This window comes from Hyperolius riggenbachi, chromosome 2, assembly GCF_040937935.1.
Source record: "Hyperolius riggenbachi isolate aHypRig1 chromosome 2, aHypRig1.pri, whole genome shotgun sequence".
NCBI classification, from domain to species: Eukaryota; Metazoa; Chordata; class Amphibia; order Anura; family Hyperoliidae; genus Hyperolius; species Hyperolius riggenbachi.
In genome coordinates, this window is record NC_090647.1 from 142,010,207 (window position 1) to 142,034,221 (window position 24,015).

Consider the following 24,015-nt stretch of genomic DNA (forward strand, 5'->3'; position numbering starts at 1 on the left):
GGGTTACCATTAGGCAACCACTGTAAAGGCAGGTGGGGAGATTTTCCTGACCCCACTCAGGAATAAGAAGTCGCTCTCTGTAGATGAGAAAAAGGGGGTTCAACCCTCCACCCAGGGTGGACTCAATATTATGCAGGAGAACAGAGGCGCCAAAAGGATAAAAGGAAGCTAAATGAGCTTAAAAACCAAATTCTTGGTAAATAGAGGAGGTAGTGGTGGACTTACCTCCTCCAAGTAGACACACAACGACTGTAGTAAAGACAGTCAATATATTTTATTTATGAACTCCAAATATGCTAGGCATATTTGGAGTTCATAAATAAAATATATTGACTGTCTTTACTACAGTCGTTGTGTGTCTACTTGGAGGAGGTAAGTCCACCACTACCTCCTCTATTTACCAAGAATTTGGTTTTTAAGCTCATTTAGCTTCCTTTTATCCTTTTGGCGCCTCTGTTCTCCTGCATAACTGTGAGTAGAGCAGGATGGCGTCAGGGCTGGGCGTGATGATGAGGGGCGGTTTGGAGAAGAGACGCCGCACTGCAGAAAAATAACATCACATTAAGCAAAAGAAAATATACACTTTTTTTTTATTACTCATTAAAGTTGTTTAAACACACAAAAGAATCACAAAACAGTGTTTAGCAAAGTCAGAGACTTTCTTATAGTGAACCTGTGAGCTTTTTAAATAAAAAATAGATATTTACTTTGGGAGAGCGATACCCCAGAGCTTCCCTATCTCCCTCCCTTCTGCCATTACAGCGCTGTGTCCTCTTGCACTCCAGTAGAATAATGAGCCCGGCCACAATGTGCCTGCGCAGTACGCTCTGATCCACGTGGCAGTGATTGACAGGGCCGCTCGCGCAGGCGCAGTACAGGCCGTCCTGAAGGTCGGCCTGACATCATCACCGCAGACCGGGAGGCAGAGGCGGCGAACGGCTGCAGGGAGAGCTGCAGACCGGGACGTGCTGGGAGCTTGGGGCTGGACAAAGCCCCGGGTAAGTAGCCCTTATTTTAACTGTAATTGCCTGATAACTCCTTTAAGGGCTACTTATGCTGAACAGTGTGTGTGTGGGGGAGGGGGGAGGTTACTTATCTTAAGGGCTACCTATACTTAGGGCAGTGTGTGTGGGGGGGGGGAGAGGTTAATTTGCCCAAGGGCTACCTATGCTGAACAGTGTGTGTGTGTGGGGGGGGGGGGGTTACTTATGCTGAGGTAAGGGTGCTATATTGGCTACGGTACCTATGCTGGTTACAGGGGAAGGAGTCTCCGCTGGGGTGGTGCAATTTCAGTGCATGCCATAGGTGCTCTTTCTTCCAGATACACCGCTTGCTGTGGCAATATGGAAAGACCTAGACTAAAAAAACAGACAAAAGAACCCTCGATAGATGAGAGGGCATGTAATCTCCTCCCTTAACAAACACCAATGAAAGATAACATCTACATCAGGTGGAGATATATGAAAACATCGTGTCATATTGTGTGTGTAGTGCTGATGCTTACCGTATCCAGCCAGAGTCCAGATTCTGCCACAAATGATGAAAAACTGCCAGGCAAGGACTGGTGGCACTAAGCAGAGCCAAAGGTAGAAGACCAGTTGGCAAATCATGTTCTAGGCGTAGGTATTGTAAAAATTCAGGAAGGAATTCCGGGAGCACACCAGTTATGCTGCTGCACCAACCGCTGCTACACCTGGAGTGACAGTTGAGGGGATTTCCCTTGGCTCAAGCCACTGCTGGAGGCTGGCTCATGCAGCAGTATGTGACCATAACTGCCACTGCTGGAGGCTGGCTCATGCAGCAGCATGTGACCATACTGCTACTGCTGGAGGCTGGCTCATGCAGCAGCATGTGACCATACTGCTACTGCTGGAGGCTGGCTGGCTCATGCAGCAGCTTGTGACCATATTGCCACTGCTGGAGGCTGGCTCATGCAGCAGTATGTGACCATAACTGCCACTGCTGGACATGGGCGTCCGCATAAAATTTTCCAGGGGGGGGGGCAAAAAGCGGGGCGGCAAATTCGGGCTGGTGTGAGCTACGTCATGCGGTGCGCGTAGCGCGCCGACAAATGGGTGTGGTCATGAACCAGAATGTGGGTGTGGTCGTGGGTGGAGACAAGTTCACATGAACTAAGCAATGGTGGGACATTAGATTAGGACAGTGGTGGCGAACCTTTTGGAGGTCGAGTGTCCAAACTGCAAAGTCACTTTACTATCACAAAGTGCCAACAGCAATTTAAACTAAATACAAACGTTTTAACTCATACATGAACATTATGGAAAATGAAGTTGAAAATAAACTGTGAAGATAAACAATTTCATCCATCGTACTCCTGAAAAAAATTATTCATTTTTTTTAGAACCTCCCAGTTTCATTTTCTGTTTTAAAAAGCGGAAAAAGTAGGTTTAATGCTATTGTCTCATATGATGATGATTCAGCTTTTTCCATAGTCTCGCAGTTAGCAATCATGTGACCCCCAACAAGACAAATTCAGCAATCATGAGCCCCCCCCCCATCAAGACAAATTCAGCAATCATGAGGCCCCCAACATGACCAACTCAGCAATCATGAGGCCCCCAACAAGACAAATTCAGCAATTATGAGTCCCCCAACAAGACAAAGTCAGTAACCATGAGGCCCGCAACAAGACAAATTCAGCAGTCATGAGGCACATAAATAGACAGCTTTTCAGATAAATAGGCAAAATGCCCCCTTAATATGTAGACACCTCTCACCTGGCAGCAGTTCCCCAAAATACACTCAATCTGACAGCAATGGTTCCCCAAAAATAGGTAGCCCCAGGTCTATAGGTGTCCCCAGAATAGGTGGCCAGCGGTATAGATGACCCCAGAACTGGTAGCCAGGGGTAGAGATGTCCCCAGAACAGGTAGCCAGGGGTATATGTGCCCAGTATATGTAGGCAGGGGTATATGTCCCAGTATATGTAGGCAGGGGGTATATGTCCCAGTATATGTAGCCAGGGGGATATGTCCCAGTATATGTAGGCAGGGGTATATGTCCCCAGAAAAAGTAGCCAGGGGTATATGTCCCAGTATATGTAGGCAGGGGTATATGTCCCAGTATATGTAGGCAGGGGGATATGTCCCAGTATATGTAACCAGGGGGATATGTCCCAGTATATGTAGGCAGGGGGTATATGTCCCAGTATATGTAGGCAGGGGGTATATGTCCCAGTATATGTAGGCAGGGGGTATATGTCCCAGTATATGTAGCCAGGGGGATATGTCCCAGTATATGTAGCCAAGGGGATATGTCCCAGTATATGTAGCCAGGGGGATATGTCCCAGTATATGTAGCCAGGGGTATATATCCCAGTATATGTAGGCAGGGGGTATATGTCCCAGTATATGTAGCCAGGGGTATATGTCCCAGTATATGTAGCCAGGGGTATATGTCCCAGTATATGTAGGCAGGGGGTATATGTCCCAGTATATGTAGGCAGGTGTATATGTCCCAGCATATGTAGGCAGGGGTATATGTCCCAGTATATGTAGGCAGGGGTATATGTCCCAGTATATGTAGGCAGGGGTATATGTCCCAGTATATGTAGGCAGGTGTATATGTCCCAGTATATGTAGGCAGGGGTATATGTCCCAGTATATGTAGGCAGGTGTATATGTCCCAGTATATGTAGCCAGGGGGATATGTCCCAGTATATGTAGGCAGGGGTATATGTCCCAGTATATGTAGGCAGGTGGTATATGTCCCAGTATATGTAGCCAGGGGTATATGTCCCAGTATATGTAGCCAGGGGGATATGTCCCAGTATATGTAGGCAGGGGTATATGTCCCAGTATATGTAGGCAGGGGTATATGTCCCAGTATATGTAGGCAGGGGTATATGTCCCAGTATATGTAGGCAGGGGGTATATGTCCCAGTATATGTAGCCAGGGGGATATGTCCCAGTATATGTAGCCAGGGGTATATGTCCCAGTATATGTAGGCAGGTGTATATGTAGGCAGGTGTATATGTCCCAGTATATGTAGGCAGGGGGAATATGTCTCAGTATATGTAGGCAGGGGTATATGTCACAGTATATGTAGCCAGGGGTATATGTAGGCAGGGGGTATATGTCCCAGTATATGTAGGCAGGTGTATATGTCCCAGTATATGTAGGCAGGGGTATATGTCCCAGTATATGTAGGCAGGGGTATATGTCCCAGTATATGTAGGCAGGGGTATATGTCCCAGTATATGTAGGCAGGGGTATATGTCCCAGTATATGTAGGCAGGGGTATATGTCCCAGTATATGCAGGCAGGTGTATATGTCCCAGTATATGTAGGCAGGGGTATATGTCCCAGTATATGTAGGCAGGGGTATATGTCCCAGTATATGTAGGCAGGGGGTATATGTCCCAGTATATGTAGCCAGGGGTATATGTCCCCAGAAAAAGTGGCCATGTGTGCAGGAGGAGGGGAGCAGCGGAGAGAAGAGGGAGAGCTATGGGCACTCACCTTAGGGGGCTCTCCCTCCCTCTCTCGCTCTCCCCTCCGGAGTCCGGAATGAAGTGTGCAGCGGCTGGCAGCGGGCGGAACTTACCTCCTCTCGTCGCATGCGCCGGATGGATTAGCCGCTACTCTGGCCTGATCCAGACCAGAGTGCGGCACCAGAACTTCCGGCGAGCGAGAGGAGGTAAGTTCCGCCCGCTGCCAGCCACTGCACACTTCATTCCGGAGGGGACAGCGAGGGAGAGAGAGCCCCGTAAGGGAAGGGGGGGGGGGGAGACGTCCGCCCTTCCCCACTGTGCCCATAGCTCTCTCTCTTCTCTGCGCTGCGCAAAGGTGTACAGAGGCGCCGGAAGGATAAAAATAGCTAAAAACGTTTTAAAATTGTTCTGGTTGCGGTGGTGGACCGGCCAACCATAAACAGACCACAAGGCTGTAAATTTTCAAAACATATACACAATTTATTCAATTACTCCCAGTAAAGAGTCTCAACGCGTTTCACGGGAAAAAAACCCGCTTCTTCAGGCAATAAAGGATAGGAGCAATACACAGCGTTTAGTCACGATGATGCTTGGCACCTCTGTGCCTCTCTTCAGTAATTGAATAAATTGTGTATATGTTTTGAAAATGTACAGCCTTGTGGTCTGTTTATGGTTGGCCGGTCCACCACCGCAACCAGAACAATTTTAAAACGTTTTTAGCTATTTTTATCCTTCCGGCGCCTCTGTACACCTTTGCGCATCCAGAAGTCCACCCTTGGTGGAAGGGTGATCTACCCTACAGTTTCCTTCTATCCACAGAGAGCGACGTTTTAATCCTGAGTGGGGACAGGCTTGTACTCCCCACCTGCCTGAACAGTGGTTGCTTTGGAGGCAACCCAGGTTTGTGAGTATAATACTTGCACGTCATAACAATCTCCACCCCCTACTAATACATACTACACTATATTGGGCTCTCGGTCTTCTATCTTTCTCTTCTCTGCGCTGTTCCCTCCTGCTGGCTGCACGGGCACGCGGCCAGGGGGGGGCAGCGGGCGGCCAGGCTCGGGCAGATGCCCGGTTTTGCCATATGTGCGGACGCCCATGCTGCTGGAGGCTGGTTTATACAGCAGTATGTGACCATAACTGTCACTGCTGGAGGCTGGCTGGCTCATGCAGCATCATGTGGCCATACCTAATGACAACAGATAGCACAGCAATAATAATTCTTAGCATGGTGCTTTTCTACTGTAATATACAGAAAATAAAAGCAGTGGGTGCAGTTATATTTATATGCTATTACTATGTTATCTATACACCACAGCTGGTCCTGTTTTTCATTGATGATCCCTATTTTTGAAGCATATTCTTCTGCTCCTCAGATGTGCCTCTTTTAGGCTTTATATACAGGCCTGTGTAAATAAAGGTATTATTTAAAGCCCAATTTTAGGATTTGTAATTTTAATTTTTTTTTTTATTCACAGACAGTGCACATTTCCCTATATGTAAAAACACATGAGAGCTGACAGCCCTTGTTAACATTGTTCACATCAATTAGCATAGATGGCTGTGTGATTGGAACGCAATGTGTACGATTGCACAGCCATCTGCACTGCTATGCATGGCGCTGCTGCTACAGTGAATAGGTCAGCGCTGCGATTCTTGAAAAATGCATGCAGCAGTGTGATAGCGCATCACACTGCTGTGCAGCACATATGATGGGAACGGTAGAAGGGCTGTCTATGCCCTTCTACCATTCTTGCGTGTAGCTCACTATGGGCTTGATTCACTAAACCGCAATCGCAAATTTTCATGCGCAGTCACAAGTTTGTGCGCAAAAACGCGAATGTTCGCACGAAAATTCACGATCGTGCGAAAACGGCCGTGATATGAGTTATCACGGTTTATTGAATTAAGCCCTATACGTGCTGCTGAAATGTGCACGGCAGCGCGTATGGTCTGCTTCTTTCCATTTCAAGCTGTATAAATTTGCATAATTCTGCATCAGCTTAGAATTCCTTCTACCTCAATGACCGTCTCTAAGACGTTCTTACATTTTCTGCTAGATTTTATTTAGATTATCTTAGATTTGTATTGCTAGATGAAACGCTGCTGCTTACGACCGCCTCTGCCAAGAATCTAGTGCGTGTACAGCGGCCACTGATCAGCCTGGGTGATTGATACGGCCGAGAGCATTGCCCTCCCAAAAGAAAAAAAAATCTGCACGGCAGAGCCATCAGAATTCGCATACTGCATACCGCTATGCGATTTGCATACAATGGGCTTGATTCACAAAGTGGTGCTAACTGTTATGCGCATAAAACTTTACGCGCGTACTGCACAGAGCGCAGGGCGCACCGCGCGAAGTACCCATTAAAGCCTATGGGACTTAGCGCGCGTAAAACTTTGCGCGCGTAAAACTTTATGCGCGCAAAGTTAGCGCGCGATCTGATTGAGAAATCCGGTGCTAACCTACTTAGCACCCTGGTTAGCGCATCTAAAGACTTTAGACGTGCTAAGTAGGTTAGCACCGCTTTGTGAATCAAGCCCATTGTATTTAATAGGAAATTTGCATGTGGTTTTGGTATGCGAATTTTCGTGCAAATTTGCATCCGATTTCCCATTAGAAAAGCACACAGGCACTGGCATGGTTAAAGTCGCATACATAGTAATCCATGCGAAATCGGATGTGAATTTGCATGAAAATTCGCATACAACCTCATGTGATTTTGTTAATGCGGATCCCTCATACGTGTGCAAAAGGCTCTAGGGCCCATTTCCACTATCGCAAATTCGCATGCGTTTGTCGCATGCAAATTCGCATAGCAATACAAGTGAATTGGACTGTTTACACTTGTCAGGATTCCTTTGCGTTTTTCTGTGCAGAAAAAATTTGCATGGCAGAGCCATCAGAATTCGCGTACCGCATACCGCTATGCAAATCGCATACAATGTATTTAATAGGAAATTCGCATGAGGTTTGGGTATGCGAATTTTCATGCGAATTCGCATAGAAGCAATGGAAAAGCACACCAGCAATGCCATGGTTAAATTCGCATACATCGTCATCCATGCGAATTCGCATGAAAATTCGCATGGACCCGCATGCGAAATTCGCATCCGCATGCAAATTTTTACCGCGTCGATTCGCGTCGCATAAGTGGAAATGCAGCCTGACTGTTATTAATCTGATTATCCTGTGCAGTTCAGCCCAGGGAAATATTGTAACAGGAAAATAAACTACCAAGTTGAATTTCACTTGATATCTCTTGTGCATACTCCTCCTATTACAGGCATCATCCAATGTAAAATAATACATTCTATCCTTCTGTGCCCTAGAAAAAAAAAAAAAACAAGAGGATATAGTTAAGATCTAGGATTTATCAGGGCTTGTTTACACTTTGAGTGTTTGTGGATTTTTTTTGAGGCGCTGGCAATTTTAGAAATTGCCCACGTTACGCGTTACAAGTACCATTTTCTGAGCACTTTGGCTCAATAGAAGGTATAGGGAAATCGCAAAGCTTTGTATAGCGATTTCCTGAGCACTTTTATGAGTAAATACATTGTACTTATTAATTTCCGGGTCAAAGAGTTCACTTCCTGACTGACGTCATGAAGTGAACATCTGAATCGCTCATCTAAGCGCTTTTCTAAGTGCAAAGCGCAGGGATCACTTACAAAGCCAAAGTGAGCCCTGCAGATTCACACGACTCCATATAATCTATTGTTGTGAAGCCGACGGTACAGGTTTTTCTGCTCCTTTATCCTGTCATGCACAGAAAGCATTGAACTTGACTTGCTAAACATTTCTGCTCTGCTGTAGCTATTTTAGTGACTGCTAAATGTAGAGATTTCTGAATTTAAGCTGTTATAACAAAGTAACAAAGGAATTGCTTCTTTAATATGAGCTGCTCCTCTTCCTCTTTGCTTCTTTTGCAGATTTAAATCTGTAAGTTTGATGTGGGTGTTTTTCTGCATGTTTTTGTGCACTATGAGATGCTGATGTAATTGATAGGGAAAAATGCACACAGTGCTGCACTTGCGTGTGGTTTTTTTTTTCTGCATGTGGAAAATACATTAACCTCCATTCACAATGAGTTTCTGCATCAGGAAACATATGTTGGTAAATTACTGATCGCGATAACCACATGTTATATTAAAGATAACCTAAAGTCAAAAAAAAAATGAGATTAACTCACCTGGGGCTTCCCTCAGCCCCCTGCAGACGATCGGTGCCCTCGCAGCCCCGCTCCGATGGCCCAGGACCCGCCGGCGAACACTTCCGGTTTGGCCGTCACCGGCCAACAGGCATGGGAACGCGAGTGATTCTTCGCGTTCCCAGCCTGTATATCGCCCCCTATGCTGCTATTGCGGCCGGTGACGGCGAAACCGGAAGTCGTCGCCGGCGGGTCCAGAAGCATCGGACCGGACCTGCGAGGGCACCGATCGTCTGCAGGGGGCTGAGGGAAGCCCCAGGTGAGTTAATCTCATTTTTTTTTTTTGCCTTTAGGTTCACTTTAAGGCCTATTTCACAGTGGACGTTAAAGTCGCATGTTAAAACAACATTTAACGCAGAATAACTCACTGCAATGAAAAATCAATGCCCCATTCACAGTGCACACGTTGCGTTGGTGACTAACGCTGCACGTTAAGTGAAAGTACTGCATGCCGTGCGTTCTACACATTAGCTGCGCTGGACTGTTTGCACATGCTCAGTAATGACTTGGAAACATACTTTTCATTGCCTGTATGCGACCGTAATGGGGCATTAAGTTGTTTCGCGACTTTTTGGGGGCATTGCGTTGTTATCTGCGTTGTGACTTTAACGTCGCATCAAAACGCAATGTCCTATTGTGAAAGAGGCCTAAGGCTACTTTCCCACCAAGACGTTGCGTTTTAGGGGACGTTATGGTCGCACAATGTGCCCCTAACGCAACGTATGGTGGTGTTGAAGTTGGACGTCAGATTGAGCTGCGTTATGCAGCTCTCAAAGCAGCCGCTCCAGGTTAGTGATAGGAAGTCCGGATCTTTTTAAGGATTCGGATCATTTGAATCAGATCATTGAAAAGATACGGATCTTTGAACCGAATCATTTGAATCATTTTACTAGGGAAGCAGACTGGGTGAAATGACTAGCAGGACAGCGGAAAATTGTTACTTACCTATCCGTAATTTTCCTTTCCTGATGCCTTTATGTCATCACACAGATGGGTAGATGCCCCGCCCACTCTACCCCATAGGACGTTGAAATTTATAAATAATCTGCATAACCCTGCCCCCCCAGTCTCGTCAACCTCGGAACCACCGGAGGTAACAAGAAGGGAGGGAGCTGTGTGATGACATAAAGGCATCGGGAAAGGAAAATTACGGATAGGTAAGTAACAATTTTCTGCTTTCCCAATGCCTATGTCATCACACAGATGGGAGTTAACTAGGAAATGAAGGGAGGGAGCAAAGTATGCTGAACACACAGTTTTAATTATCAATTTATACAGTAGTAGCATTCAATACTGATCTGCGAAACACTGTTGAAGACTTAGCAGCCATATCTAATCTATAATGTTTAATGAAAGTGTCAATTCTTGACCAATTAGCCGCTTGACAGATCTTGTCTGCTGGAACTCATTCATTGCCGCCCATGATGTCGACACACTACGGGTGGAGTGCGCGACAATCTGTTCAGGCGGTTTAAGTCCAGCTAGCCTATAGGCCGCCTGAATCGTTTTCACGATCCATGAAGCCACTGTTCTGACGGATGCGGGTTGCCCCTTTCTATATCCTGTTGGAATCACCCACAGTGTCTCAGAACTCCTGAAGTCCTTAGTTGCCTGAAGATACATTTTAAGAGTCTCAGCAATGTCTAGAGGGTGCACGATATTCGAGTCCTGTTGGAGATAAACCGGTAGAATCCAGTCCTGATTCAGATGGTATGAACTTGTCACTTTTGGTATGAATATCTGTATTGGTCTCAGGACTACACGATCCGGAAGAAAGGTTAGGTATGGCTCTTCATGACCTAACGCCTGGATCTCAGACACTCTCCTGGCAGATGTCACTGCCACCAGGAATACTGATCTTAATGTTAAATTCCATAATGTGCAGTCTTGAAGAGTAAAGAATTTCTCCCTTGTCAATGCCTGCAGAACTAGTGGGAGATCCCACTTGGGAAATAAGTTCTTCCTTGGCGGCCTTAGCTTTAAAACACCCTTTACAAACTGTTTTATTAGCGGATGACTACCCCAAGGAGAGCCTGTAAGTGCTTAGATAGCAGAGACATGTCCTTTAATGGTGTGGAAGGCTAATCCCTTGTCCAGATCTTTCTGAAGAAAGGCTAGTATCTGGTTCGGTAGTGGAAGTAGAGGGTCAAACCTTTCTGTTTCCGCAAACTCCACGAATCTATTCCAAACTCGGTTGTAGGTTGCGTTTGTCGTCGGTTTTCTGGCCTGTAGTAAGGTCTGTATTACTGCATTAGAACAGCCTAGTGATTGTAGCCTCTGCCCCTCAATACCTAGGCCATGAGATTGAGCCTCTGTGGATCCGGGTGATATATCTCCCCTACTGGAGAAGGTCTGGTCGGTTGGGGAGAGGAAGAGGAGATTGTAACCTCAAGTCCTACAACAGGGGAAACCAAGGCCGGTTCAGCCAGAAAGGCAAGATCGCTATGAGTGTCACTCTCTCTCTCAATAGTCGTGTTAACAGTTGTGGGATCATTGATGTTGGCGGGTAGACCTAGCCAATTTCGAAGTTCCACTTCGCTGTTATGGCATCTGTCGCCATCGCTTCTCTGCAAGGGTATCTGGACATGAACTTGGCACATTTCGTATTGACTGCCGACGCCATCAGATCTACAGTGGTGTAAAAAACTATTTGCCCCCTTCCTGATTTCTTATTCTTTTGCACGTTTGTCACACTTAAATGTTTCTGCTCATCAAAAACCGTTAACTATTAGTCAAAGATAACATAATTGAACACAAAATGCAGTTTTAAATGATGGTTTTTATTATTTAGTGAGGAAAAAAACCTCAAAACCTACATGGACCTGTGTGAAAAAGAAATTGCCCCCTGAACCTAATAACTGGTTGGGCCACCCTTAGCAGCAATAACTGCAATCAAGCGTTTGCGATAACTTGCAACGAGTCTTTTATAGCGCTCTGGAGGAATTTTGGCCCACTCATCTTTGCAGAATTGTTGTAATTCAGCTTTATTTGAGGGTTTTCTAGCATGAACCGCCTTTTTAAGGTCATGCCACAACATCTCAATAGGATTCAGGTCAGGACTTTGACTAGGCCACTCCAAAGTCTTCATTTTGTTTTTCTTCAGCCATTCAGAGGTGGATTTGCTGGTGTGTTTTGTCATTGTCCTGCTACAGCACCCAAGATCGCTTCAGCTTGAGTTGACGAACAGATGGCCGGACATTCTCCTTCAGGATTTTTTGGTAGACAGTAGAATTCATGGTTCCATCTATCACAGCAAGCCTTCCAGGTCCTGAAGCAGCAAAACAACCCCAGACCACCACAGTACCACCACCATATTTTACTGTTGGTATGATGTTCTTTTGCTGAAATGCTGTGTTACTTCTACGCCAGATGTAACGGGACACGCACCTTCTAAAAAGTTCAACTTTTGTCTCGTCGGTCCACAAGGTATTTTCCCAAAAGTCTTGGCAATCATTGAGATGTTTTTTTAGCAAAATTGAGATGAGCCTTAATGTTCTTTTTGCTTAAAAGTGGTTTGCGCCTTGGATATCTGCCATGCAGGCCGTTTTTGCCCAGTCTCTTTCTTATGGTGGAGTCGTGAACACTGACCTTAATTGAGGCAAGTGAGGCCTGCAGTTCTTTAGATGTTGTCCTGGGGTCATGTGTGGCCTCTCGGATGAGTTTTCTCTGTGCTCTTGGGGTAGTTTTGGTCGGCCGGCCACTCCTGGGAAGGTTTATCACTGTTTCATGTTTTTGCCATTTGTGGATAATGGCTCTTACTGTGGTTCGCTGGAGTCCCAAAGCTTTAGAAATGGCTTTATAACCTTTACCAGACTGATAGATCTCAATTACAGTACTTTTGTTCTCATTTGTTCCTGAATTTCTTTGGCTCTTGGCATGATGTCTAGCTTTTGAGGTGCTTTTGGTCTACTTCTCTGTATCAGATAGCTCCTATTTAAGTGATTTCTTGAGTGAAACAGGTGTGGCAGTAATCAGGCCTGGGGGTGACTACAGAAATTGAACTCAGGTGTAATAAACCACAGTTAAGTTATTTTTTAACAAGGGGGGCAATCACTTTTTCACACAGGGCCATGTAGATTTGGAGGTTTTTTTCTCACTAAATAATAAAAACCATCATTTAAAACTGCATTTTGTGTTCAATTATGTTATCTTTGACTAATAGTTAACGGTTTTTGATGAGCAGAAACATTTAAGTGTGACAAACATGCAAAAGAATAAGAAATCAGGAAGGGGGCAAATAGTTTTTCACACCACTGTATTTGGGGATACTGAAACTGGCTGCAAATCCATCGATACACCTCCTGGCAAAGACTCCACTCGCCGTTGTTTATATGATGGCGACTCAGATAATCGGCCTTCGTGTTCTGTTGACCCGGCATATATATATTGCTCAAATCCCATACATTGCGTTCCGCGATTCCTGCTCTTCGTGCCCCCCTGTCGCTTTATGTAGGAGACCGCTGTTCGATTGTCCATCCTGATTAACACAGGCTTCTCGTATATTACAGTCTGAAAACTCTGTAATGCATGAAGCGCCACCCTTAACTCTAGGATATTCGCAGGGGTGTGATTCTGAGGCATGGGCCACACCCCCTGGGCTGACTGCGTTAGACAGTGTGCCCCCCCAACCCTTCAAGTAACGATGGTCCAAGGCCCAGGTTGAATCATATGACCTCTTGTCAGGTTGTTCTGTATGTTCCACCATTTTAGTCCCTGCTTCATGGGAGCCGTGATCTGAATCATCTGCTCCATATGTTGCCTGTCCCATTGTGTAAGAAAACCCCACTGAAAGGGTCGGATGTGCCACTGGGCCCATCTGATCATTGGTATAGTCGATGTCAGGTAGCCAATTATGCTCAGACAATCCCTCACTGTTAGCTGTTGTTCACTCAGTATCCGCTGGATCTTTGATACTAGTGCTAATCTCTTCTCCTCTGGTAGCATTATTCTGTTTTCTCGTGTTTTGATCAGTGCTCCCAGAAATATCATTTCCTGAGTCGGCTCCAGTTGACTCTTCCCGGTATTTAGTTTCCATACAAAGTATTGAAGGGTGTCCAACAATATCTGTTTGTGTTGTAACAGTACACTTCGATCTTGCGCAAGGAGTAGCAAATCGTCCAGGTACTGAAAAAGACGAAGACCTTTCAGTCTCAGAACTGCTACCAGTGCTAGAAGAATTTTGGTAAATGTTCGTGGGGCGGTACATATCCCGAATGGGAGGCATATAAAGTGATAGTGAAAAGATCCTACCGCGAATCTTAGGAACTTCTGGTATTTCTGATGTATGGGGACGTGCAAATAGGCGTCTTCCAAGTCCACACATATCATTCAATCTGACACCATGATTGATTTTGTGATCGACTGTAGCGTCTCCATCTTGAATCTTTTTAGTTGTATCCGCTTGTTCAGTCTTCTTAGATCTAACACTGGGCGCCAATCGCCCGACTTCTTGCGTACAAAAAACAGTGGGGAATAGAACCCCTCTCCTCTTAGCGCATTTGGAACAGGTATTATCGCTTTCTTGAGTAAGAGCGATTCGATGTATTGAGTCAATATTAGTTTCTTCTCTTCTGACGCCGGAATGCGTGTAGGAGTAAAGTAGCTGGCTGGTGGTCTCCTCACGAATTTCCATCTGTGACCTTGGATGACCGTTTTCAGCACCCAAGGATTGGTGATGTTGTCCGCCCAAATCTGTCCGAACTGACACAATCTCCCTCCTACTGGACAAACTTGGGCGGAGACACCCTCAAAAGGATTTTTGTTGTCCCTGGCCTGAAGGTGTGGTCTTCTGTCTCGTCGACCTCTGGAATGTTGTCTGTGAACCCTTCCAGCTGCATCGATATTCCCGACCTGGTCTGTAAGAACGTGGGTTCCGATATTTGGCCTATTGGAACTTATTCTGCTGAAAAGGAGGTTTCTTGTTTTTCCTATCCTGAGGAATCAACCCCAATCTGCCTCCAGTAACACGTTGTATAGTCGTGTCCATCTCTGCTCCAAATAATAATTTACCATCGTATGGGATCTTACACCAGTCAGCGCGGGAGGAAGGATCTGCTGACCATGCCCTCAACCAGAGAGCGCGTTTGGCCACCACCGAATAGGCCATAGAACTGGATGTACTCCTAACTATATCCACCGCTGCTTCTCCTATGAAGTCGGACGTAAGCTTTAAATCATCCAATGAGGAAATTATTGACTCCTTTTCTGCATCGTTAAGTATAGCTTCCTCTACGTTGAGAACCCATACCTTGAGTGCCTTGGCGATAGACGTGAGGGCCACGCCCCTCCTGAGGTTGTATAAATCTTTTTTAATTCTGTGTCTATTCTTCTATCTAGGGCGTCCTTAAATGAGGCTGCATTCTCTCTGGGCAGAGTGGTAGGTTTCGCCAGTCTGCTGACCGGGGCATCCACTACGGGGGGGGGTGCATTATCTAAATGCTTTGATTTGTCTACCTTCATAGGGTATAACTTGGAGATGCGATTATGCAAGGGAGGCTTTTTCTCCATCTTCTCCCACTCTTCATCGATAATTTCGGAAATCTCCTGCATAAAGGGGAACGGTGTAACTCTTTTCTTTAAATGTGTGTAGTACTCTTTCTGTTTTTTCGTGCTTGCCAGCACATCCTCCGAGTCATCATCTTCCCATTGTATGGTCTCCCTCACGGCGCATACATAAGGTTCCACCAGCAAAAAGTCGAAACCGACAGCATTAAGATCCTCTTCTCCAGGGATTGATTGAGGCTGGGTCTCCGCTGAAGTAGATGGTTGAGACGGCAGGGATGCGATATATTCCCTCATGGAATCCTGGACCTCCACTTTAATTAATTCTGAAACGTCAACTGGCGATTGCTGAGGCTCTGAGGACATCTCTGAGAAACACCGTTCGCAGACGGTCTTGCCAGGCATTACATCCCTGTCGCAAGCCCAACAGCCTCTTCTTCGCCTACTTGGCGAGTTCGATCTTCGTCTGTGCGGTGAAAGACTTCTCTCCCGATAATAATAATATTGGGGACTTCGTCTTCGTGATCATGATCTCGACCTGGAACGTGACTTCTTCTTCTTATGATGCTTCCTAGGACTGACAACAGACAAAAATAGTCTCAGTCCAGCACTCAGTTTTACGGGCAAGAACCTACCTGAACACCTCCCCTACCTTTTAGCCCGAGGGTGGTTTGTAACACTGGCCGTGGAATCAGAAGGTCCAGCCAAAGCAGCTGAAAGAAATGAAGAGACAGAGCAGATCAGGAAAGAAAGCCCAATATATAAACCTAGGCGAACTAAGCAACTGTTGTAGCTGGTATGGATAAACAAGCAGCAGTGAGTACCTGAGAGCTGCTGAGCATTAACCTCCACAGGCGCCGCCATAGCGTGGGGTAATCCGGTAGCTGGAGGATTCACGCAGGTACGCCGGCTATCCACGCCGCCAGCGCATAGCGTGCTGAGCGGCAGGTTTAAATAACCCCAGCCAGCCTCCAGCCCGGATCGCCGCATTGCGCCCAATCACCGGCCGCCAAGCTCCGCTACGTCACTTCCGGCGGAAGTACGTCATGCGGGAGTCCCGCTGAAGCGCAGCCGCCGGCCATTGGAGCGCCCCGAAGAAGGAAAAAAGGCGAGAAAGATTCCATGTCCACCGAAGAGACGCTACTTAGCGTCTATAGTAAGTGAATGTTTCTCCTTCGGGCACTGATACACTGTCCTTTAGACTGATAGTATACTGGCCCAGCCTGTGACACCAGCAAACTTCAGGCTCTACCCCAGCTACTTTATAGCCTGTCGGGGGACTTCCGGCCGAGGCCACCGGAATGAATGCTGTAGTACAGCAAGTTGGGGGTGGGGGATGGGGGTTGAAACCCAAAAATAAACTCCCCGCCAAAAAAGATGTAGCTAACAATAGCCAGCCCTGCAGTACGACGTCCCTAAGGTGAGTTTCCAAGGACAAAAGACTGGGGGGGGGGGGCAGGGTTATGCAGATTATTTATAAATTTCAACGTCCTATGGGGTAGAATGGGTGGGGCATCTACCCATCTGTGTGATGACATAGGCATTGGGAAAGGACTTTCCCTGCACTGCACATTCTGTATGTTCCTGTTTCTTCCAGACAGACATCCACTGTGAACCGAATCTTTCATTGTGATGATCCGGATGATTCGACTCACAAAAAAGATCCGGATCAAATGAACGATTCGTTCATGATCCGGACAACACTACAGTCCTACCAGGAGTCTCTGCAGTGCAGTGAATATTAATTAGCCATGTGGCTGGCCGCAGAAGAGGAGGGGAGACCTCCCCCTCCAACATTACTGAGCATGTGCAAGCAGTCTAACGTTGCTTAGCCCAGTATAACGTACAGCATGCAGCACTTTGTTTAAACATGCTGCATTACAATGTAACGCAACGTGGGCACTGTGAACAGCACAATTGATTTTACAGTGCTGTGGGTTAGGCTGCGTTACTGGCTGCTGTAACGTGGGACTTTAACGTCCCACTGTGAAACCAGCCTAAAGGTGCATACTGCAAAAAAATGTAATTCATAATAAAAGTGTATTGTTTTATTGTTAATTAACGTTTTTTGTTTTTATTTCATATAAGTACCTGGCACTATTTTTTACTTCACATGCGATCAGATGTAGTATAGAGCCCTGTGAGCTGTTTGAAGGACTTTGGAATTTTCAGCACTTATTCCGCATTTTTATTGAACATTTGTCCATTTTATCATTCATCCTTTTTTTTCAATGCTAACACACTGTTACTGCACCCTTTTAAGCTGCTTTCACATTAGGACGTTACAGGCGCATGTTAGAGTAGCCAGTAACGCAGCCCAACTGACAGCAATGATAAATGAATGGGCTGATCACAGTGCCCACGTTGTGTTGGAGTATAACGCAGCACGGTAAATGAAAGTGCAGCGTGCTGTGCGTTATACTCCTATGTGGCTGCGTTCGGATGTTTGCACATGCTCAGTACTGTTTGTTTTTGTTTGACGCATGCGCCCTTTTTCGTTCGATAGTATGCGCCAAAAAGTACACATCAAGAGACGCATAACGCGGCTCTATATAACGTCCAACTTCAAAGCTAACATGTGTTGCGTTAGGGGCACGTTATGCGACCTTAACGTTGCATCTAACGCAACATCTTGGTGTGAAAGAGCCCTTAGGGCTTGTTCACACTAAGGGCGTTTTTGCCCATTTTGAAGCGCAGGCGATTTTCTAAATAAAGAGCTTCATACAAGAAGATTCATATCAACGCGTTGCACCCGCTTGCAGTCGGCAAAGGGGTTCCTTACCATTTTTGAGGCGATTCCGCCTCAATGGAAGGTATAGGAAGAGCTCTAAACACTCACAAAATCGTTTTGTGGCACCCTGTGTTTGCGTTGTAAAGAATAAATACATTGTATATATTCTTTTCTGGGTCAAAGAGTTCACTTCCTTACTTGCGTCAGGGAATGAATAAAGAAAAAACACTCTGGAAAAGTGCTGAGAAAAGCCTTGAAAAAAAAAAAAGTAGCACGCAGTGGAATGCCGGGGGAGGGGAACAGCGCACAAAAATGCAAAACGTTTTAGTTTTTAGGTGCGAACGAGGCCTTACTGAACTTTACACGTACCCTGTAAAATTTACACAAACTTGGGAAAAAAAATAATTACGTCGATGGCAGTAATTTTTCAAACTACATTCCATTGCCACACATGTTAGTGTAAAGTAGCCCATTAATTAACATTGTTTTTCAGTTTTCTTATGCAGAAAACCCGCAGGAACAAGTCTGCTCCCAGCCTCACGGATAATGTATGCATCTGTCTGTGACTGACATTATTTGCCAATGATTGACAAGATCTGTCATTGGTATAATCTGCATGTCACTGCTATCTGTCTGTCTTTGGTATTCAGTGCACATCGTTGGTACAGCAAAGTTCCCGGTATCACAACGGCGGGCAGTGGCTTAGCTAAGGAGCTGTGGGCCCCGATGCAAGTTTTACAATGGGGCCCCCCAAACATTCTATACATAACAATTGATACGGCACACCAAAACCTGCCAATGGCAACTACAGTGTCAGAGGTGCAAAGTATCTATAGAAGTAAATATCATGAGAACAGGACCAATAGAGAGCTAATACTGCAGTTGAGGGAGGGCCCCAATGCGGCCGCAACCTCTGCACCCCCTATTGCTACGCCCCTGGCAGGGGGGGATCGCCTGATGCCAGATACATATGCTTGCCGGTTGCTTGATCAACTGGCCGAAAAAAAGCACAAATTTCCCCCCGAAATACTGTGGCTCCAGCGATGTCTGTCAGTCTTCCTGAACTTTCCTGCATGCTCTGATCGGCTTTCCAGCTTTCCCAGTGCATGGAAGCCAGGGGTTGTCTGCTGACCCGCATTGATTCATATGACACACCGGCTTCCGTACACAACTGCTGGAAGCTGCTAGGAGCTAGAGATGGCTCGAACAGTTCACCGGCGGACAGTTCCCGGCAAATTTCCGCTGTTCGCATGCCACATGGGACAAGTTTTGCTGACACAGTGTAGCTGCATCCACAGCCAACTAGCACACACAGGTATGTGTTTGCTGCATTTGACAAGAATAATTATATACAGGATTTTATTATCAGGTACAAGACAATGGGACAGATTTAGCAATACAAGTACATGCAAAATGGAGGGAAAACTATTTCAAAAGTGTTTTTCTTTTTTTTCTTTTGGTTGTGATAAATCTGCTCCAATTAACTTTCATTCAGCTTGGTAAGACCTGAGTCGATGTGCATATACAGTATATTTGTTCTCCCTGCTTAAAAGCCTTGTTGTACTCTTATGCAATCCCGATTTTCTTAATGAATTACAGTTTATTTTGTTGTTGAGCTACTGTAATGAAGTAAATATAGCTTAGGGCAGGCTTTCTCAAGCAGGGTTCCTTGAGGACTCTGCAGGGGTTCCTTGGCATTTTACCCCATCGTGGAGGAAGTATGGCCTGTACACACTACTGCGTTTGTGCTGCGTTTTTAAAATTGCATGCGATTTCTAAATCGCAAAGCCTTCATGAAAATAGAAAAATTGCATCGCACCAGTGTGTACAGGTCTTCACGATTTTCATGATTTTTCGAAAGACCTTACAATTAAAAAACGCATGCAATTTTAAAAGTGCAGCGTAAGTGCAGCAGTGTGTACAGGCCCTTAGAGCACATTATAATAGGGGGTACTGCAAAAAGAAACACTAAATTGGGGGTCAGAATAATAATGAGCATAGTATAATGAGGGGCAGTGTAATCAGAATCAGCTTTATTCGCCAAGTACGCCGAATAACGTATCCGGAATTGTTTTTGGGACACATGGCATGGCAGTCATATACAAACAACAATACAACATATACAGACATAGTGTAATAGGAGTTAGTGAAATTAACAGCCTCACGGACTTTTAAAAGGGACTCTGAGCTGTCCCCTAATATCAAAAATTTCACTTACCTTGGGCCTCCTCTGGCCCACCGTAGGCCGCGAGGTCCCCCGGCATCATCCTGGCTCCTGCCCGTATCCCTCCGGTGGCTCCCGTTACCGGCGACACCCGAGACGGGTGTCGGGCCGGCTCTTCCTGGTCTTTGACGTTGCTTGTCATCACGCGGGCCGCTATGCGTCATCACGGCAGACGGTGTGACAGTCCTGCGCATGCGCATAGAGGCCGCTGTGATGATGAGCGGCGTCAAAGACCAGGAAGAGCCGGCCCAACACCCGGCCCGGGTGGCCCCGGTAATGGGAGCCGCTGAAGGGATACGGGCAGGAGCCAGGATGACGCCGGGGGACCTCGCGGCCTACGGTGGGCCAGAGGAGGCCCAAGGTAAGTGAAATTTTTGATTTTAGGGCACTGCTCAGAGTCCCTTTAAAGACCATGCCTCCAGAAAACTAAATGCAGGGGTTCCTCGAGATTAAAAAATTGTTTGCAGGGGTTCCTTGAGATCCAAAAATTATTTGCAGGGTTCCTCCAGGGTAAAAAGGTTTAGAAAGGCTGGTACAGACTGAGCTTGCTGGGATTCCCAGAATTTCTGGAACATTTTGTTGGAAGGCTCAAGCAGCCAACCTCCTTTTCAGGCCTGTGTGGTCTGGTGCTATCCCAACCATACAGCATCCCTGCATCCCTCGAACAGGCCGTTTATAGGGACTGTATGACCACACATCCATCTTCTTCCCTCTGGTATCAATGTTAGCAGCCGGAGTGCAACTGATTATTAGTTGCCAGCCTATAAGTTGCTGGGACTTGTTGTCCCTCTTGATTGGTCTCAGCTATGAATAAAGTTCTGCCCCGTCCATTGCTCATTGCCTGTGATAGCGTTTAGCTGCTTCATTGTGACTTTGGATTCCTCTTGTGAGAATAGCTTGGTTTACTCTTTAGCTAGGTTTTGGATTGCCACCTGTATTCACCTCTGCTTGTTCTGAGTACAATCATGTTTCATCCCTGGTTTATCCGCCTGCTGCCTGATCTTCCTTGTATGAGCCCTGTCTGGTTCTTGATTTTGAGTTTGTCTATCGCTTGGATTAATAGTCATCTTAAGTTCAGTATTTGACTTTTGGCCTCCTTCCTGGACTATGTCTTTGTTTGGCTCTCTGGTGTTTCATCAGTTTCTTTAGCCTCAGATCCTTTACCTTGCATGATTAAGTCAAACTCAGCACGGTGGCGTAGTGGTTAGCTCTCTCGCCTTGCAGTGCTGGGTCCCTGGTTCGAATCCCAGCCAGGGCACTATCTGCAAAGAGTTTGTATGTTCTCTCTGTGTCTGCGTGGGTTTCCTCCGGGCACTCCGGTTTCCTCCCACATTCCAAAAACATACGGATAAGTTAATTGGCTCCCCCTAAAATTGGCCCTAGACTACAGTACTTAAACTACATAATATAGACATATGGCAATGGTAGGGATTAGATTGTGAGCTCCTTTGAGGGACAGTTAGTGACAAGACAATATATATATATATATATATACACACTGTACAGCGCTGCGTAATATGTCGGTGCTATATAAATACTAAATAATAAAAACTCCAGGAGATTTTTTTTTTCCCACAGTCTGTTTCTCTAAGTCTACACCATGCCCTGAAACCTTCAGAGATTAGACATTATAGTTATACACTATGGAACTGCACGTCAGCATTTCTTGACAGGAGATGCTGAGGCTAGTGGTTCTGCAAAGGCTGCATCCTATGGGGTTTTAAGGGTTAATTGTAAACTTTATTTGCTTTTAGTGGCCTAAAACTTGTGTACAGTGTATTGGAATACAAACTTCAAGGGTGTAACAATAGACCCTGCAAGGGATGTAGCCGCAGGGGGCCCGTGGGCGGGGAAGTTTCTTTTCCCTGCCCTAAAAGACTGACAATTAAGGGTATGGTGAGAAAAACATTTTGCTTTCTGCACAATTGTTCTAATGACTGCGACTGCTCAGCTACTGATAACGAATCATACAAAATTTTATAGACAAAGATTTTTAGACAGTCCCTATTTAGTGTGCAGCAGGGTCTTGTGTACAGTGTCTAACCCCCAACCTCTCCACCTCTCCATAGAGCCAAATTAATCCATGCCATGCACTGATGAGGATCAAACAATCCGAAACAGTCTGTATGCATGTTGGATTATTATGGCTCTGTACATATTAACAAGCTGACACATCATTGCATTCCAGCGGTTCTGGAGGTGTGTTTAGCTTCTAAGGGTACAATGGTTAATTTGCATATATTCAACAGTGGTGCCTGGGAGACATCTCGAGCTCACTCCAACCTGAATTATCGCAAATTCTTTCTGTTTTAGGAAAGCAAACTTTTGTTTTTCTTAACCTCTCCACCCACACCCCAAGTGTTGTGTACAGTATTGGTTCTGGAGATGTCTGCAGAGCCATTTCTGGACCAAGCCTCTTCATCCCCTTCCCAAGTGCTCTGTACTGTAGTAATGCTGGAGAAGTCTGCAGAGCCAGATCTGCTCCATCAGAGAATGGCAGAGTGAGTGTAATAAGCTGAGGCTGGGCACAGACTCTTCTGTTGGTTTTCTGTATGCATTTTCTGCACACCATGTGTGTCTGTATGTGTGAAAACATGCACGTTTTATCACAGAAGCTAATGTAATTAATAGAGAATGAAATGAGAATAGAAAATGAGTGCAGTGCTTGGCTGCTGTCAGTTTTTATCTGCAAGGGGAAAACACATTCAAGTGTGCACTAGCCAATTGAATTACATTGCTTCTCAGTTTACCTGTGCAGAAAGCGGGGGCCTGAGGGGATTCCATCAAAAGTTTTGCAAAGGGGGCCAGTGATTTCTAGTTACACCCTTGCAAAATTCTAACCTTTGACTATCAAATACACATTTTTGCTACTACCTAAAGAACAAATGTAATCTGTAAATGTAACAATCTTGATTTTTCCTTAGAAACTGAAAAAACTAAATTCTGGAGACAGAAGAAATGATAAAGGTGCAAGGGATGTGAGTATTAAACATATAACATTTGCCACTGTTCACCTTTCTCTGGGAATAAGAACACTTATACATTTAGCCACACATTATTTCACAAATGTATACAACTGTCCCTTAAAGAGACACTGAAGCGAAAAAAAATATATGATATAATGAATTGGTTGTGTACTATGAATAATTACTAGAAGATTAGCAGAAAAGAAAATATTCTCATATTTTTATTTTCAGGTATATAGTGTTTTTTCTAACATTGCATCACTGTATAATATGTGCAGATTACACAACACTCAGCATTCAAAATGAGTCTTTCAGAGCAGTCTGTGAAGTAATGACCTCTTCTCTAGCAGAGGAAAACTAAATAGTCCAGGAACAGTTGAGATAATAAAAGTCAGATAACAGCCCTCTCCACAACTAACTTAGTCGGAGAGCTTAATGGCTTGTTTGCATAGAGATAACAACTGGAGTTTCTCAACTCTTCCTGTACTGGAAACAATTAGACTGATGTATCTGATCTTAATGTTTTATTTCTTAGCTGTTCTACCCATACAAATCATAATATCATCATTTTTTTTTCGCTTCAGTGTCTCTTTAACAGAATCCCATTGAAGTCTCACAGCAGCCTTAGCATGCAGTGTGTGAAAACCATTCAAGGCTGGATTATTGAAAGGTCCCTGAGTATACCCTTAAAATCTGCACTTACCTGGGACTTCCTTCAGCCCAAACCTCCGCCCTGTAGCCCGCGAGGCCCCTCTGGGTCCTCAGAGTCCCAGTGGTGGCCCCTTTAGCCCGGCGACTTCGGGCGAAGTCATGCGCAACTGCACACGTGCAGCCTATCTGTGCACCCGGCTCGATCACGTGGCCATCCCACATCAGTTTTTTGAGAGCCATGCAGGACTATTACGCCCACGGGTGTGTGATCGAA

At 45.5% G+C, this 24,015-nt stretch overlaps 1 protein-coding gene across 2 annotated transcripts in view; it reads left to right on the forward strand.

Moving 5' to 3' along the window:
- LOC137544107 (signal transducer and activator of transcription 2-like) overlaps positions 1-24,015 on the forward strand; it is a 157,307-nt gene that overhangs the window by 96,134 nt on the left and 37,158 nt on the right. For both annotated transcript variants that reach the window (XM_068265176.1, XM_068265175.1), the window contains exon 14: positions 23,049-23,102. In XM_068265176.1, coding sequence (XP_068121277.1) covers positions 23,049-23,102 — 54 coding nt within the window. The remainder of the gene's footprint in view (positions 1-23,048; positions 23,103-24,015) is intronic.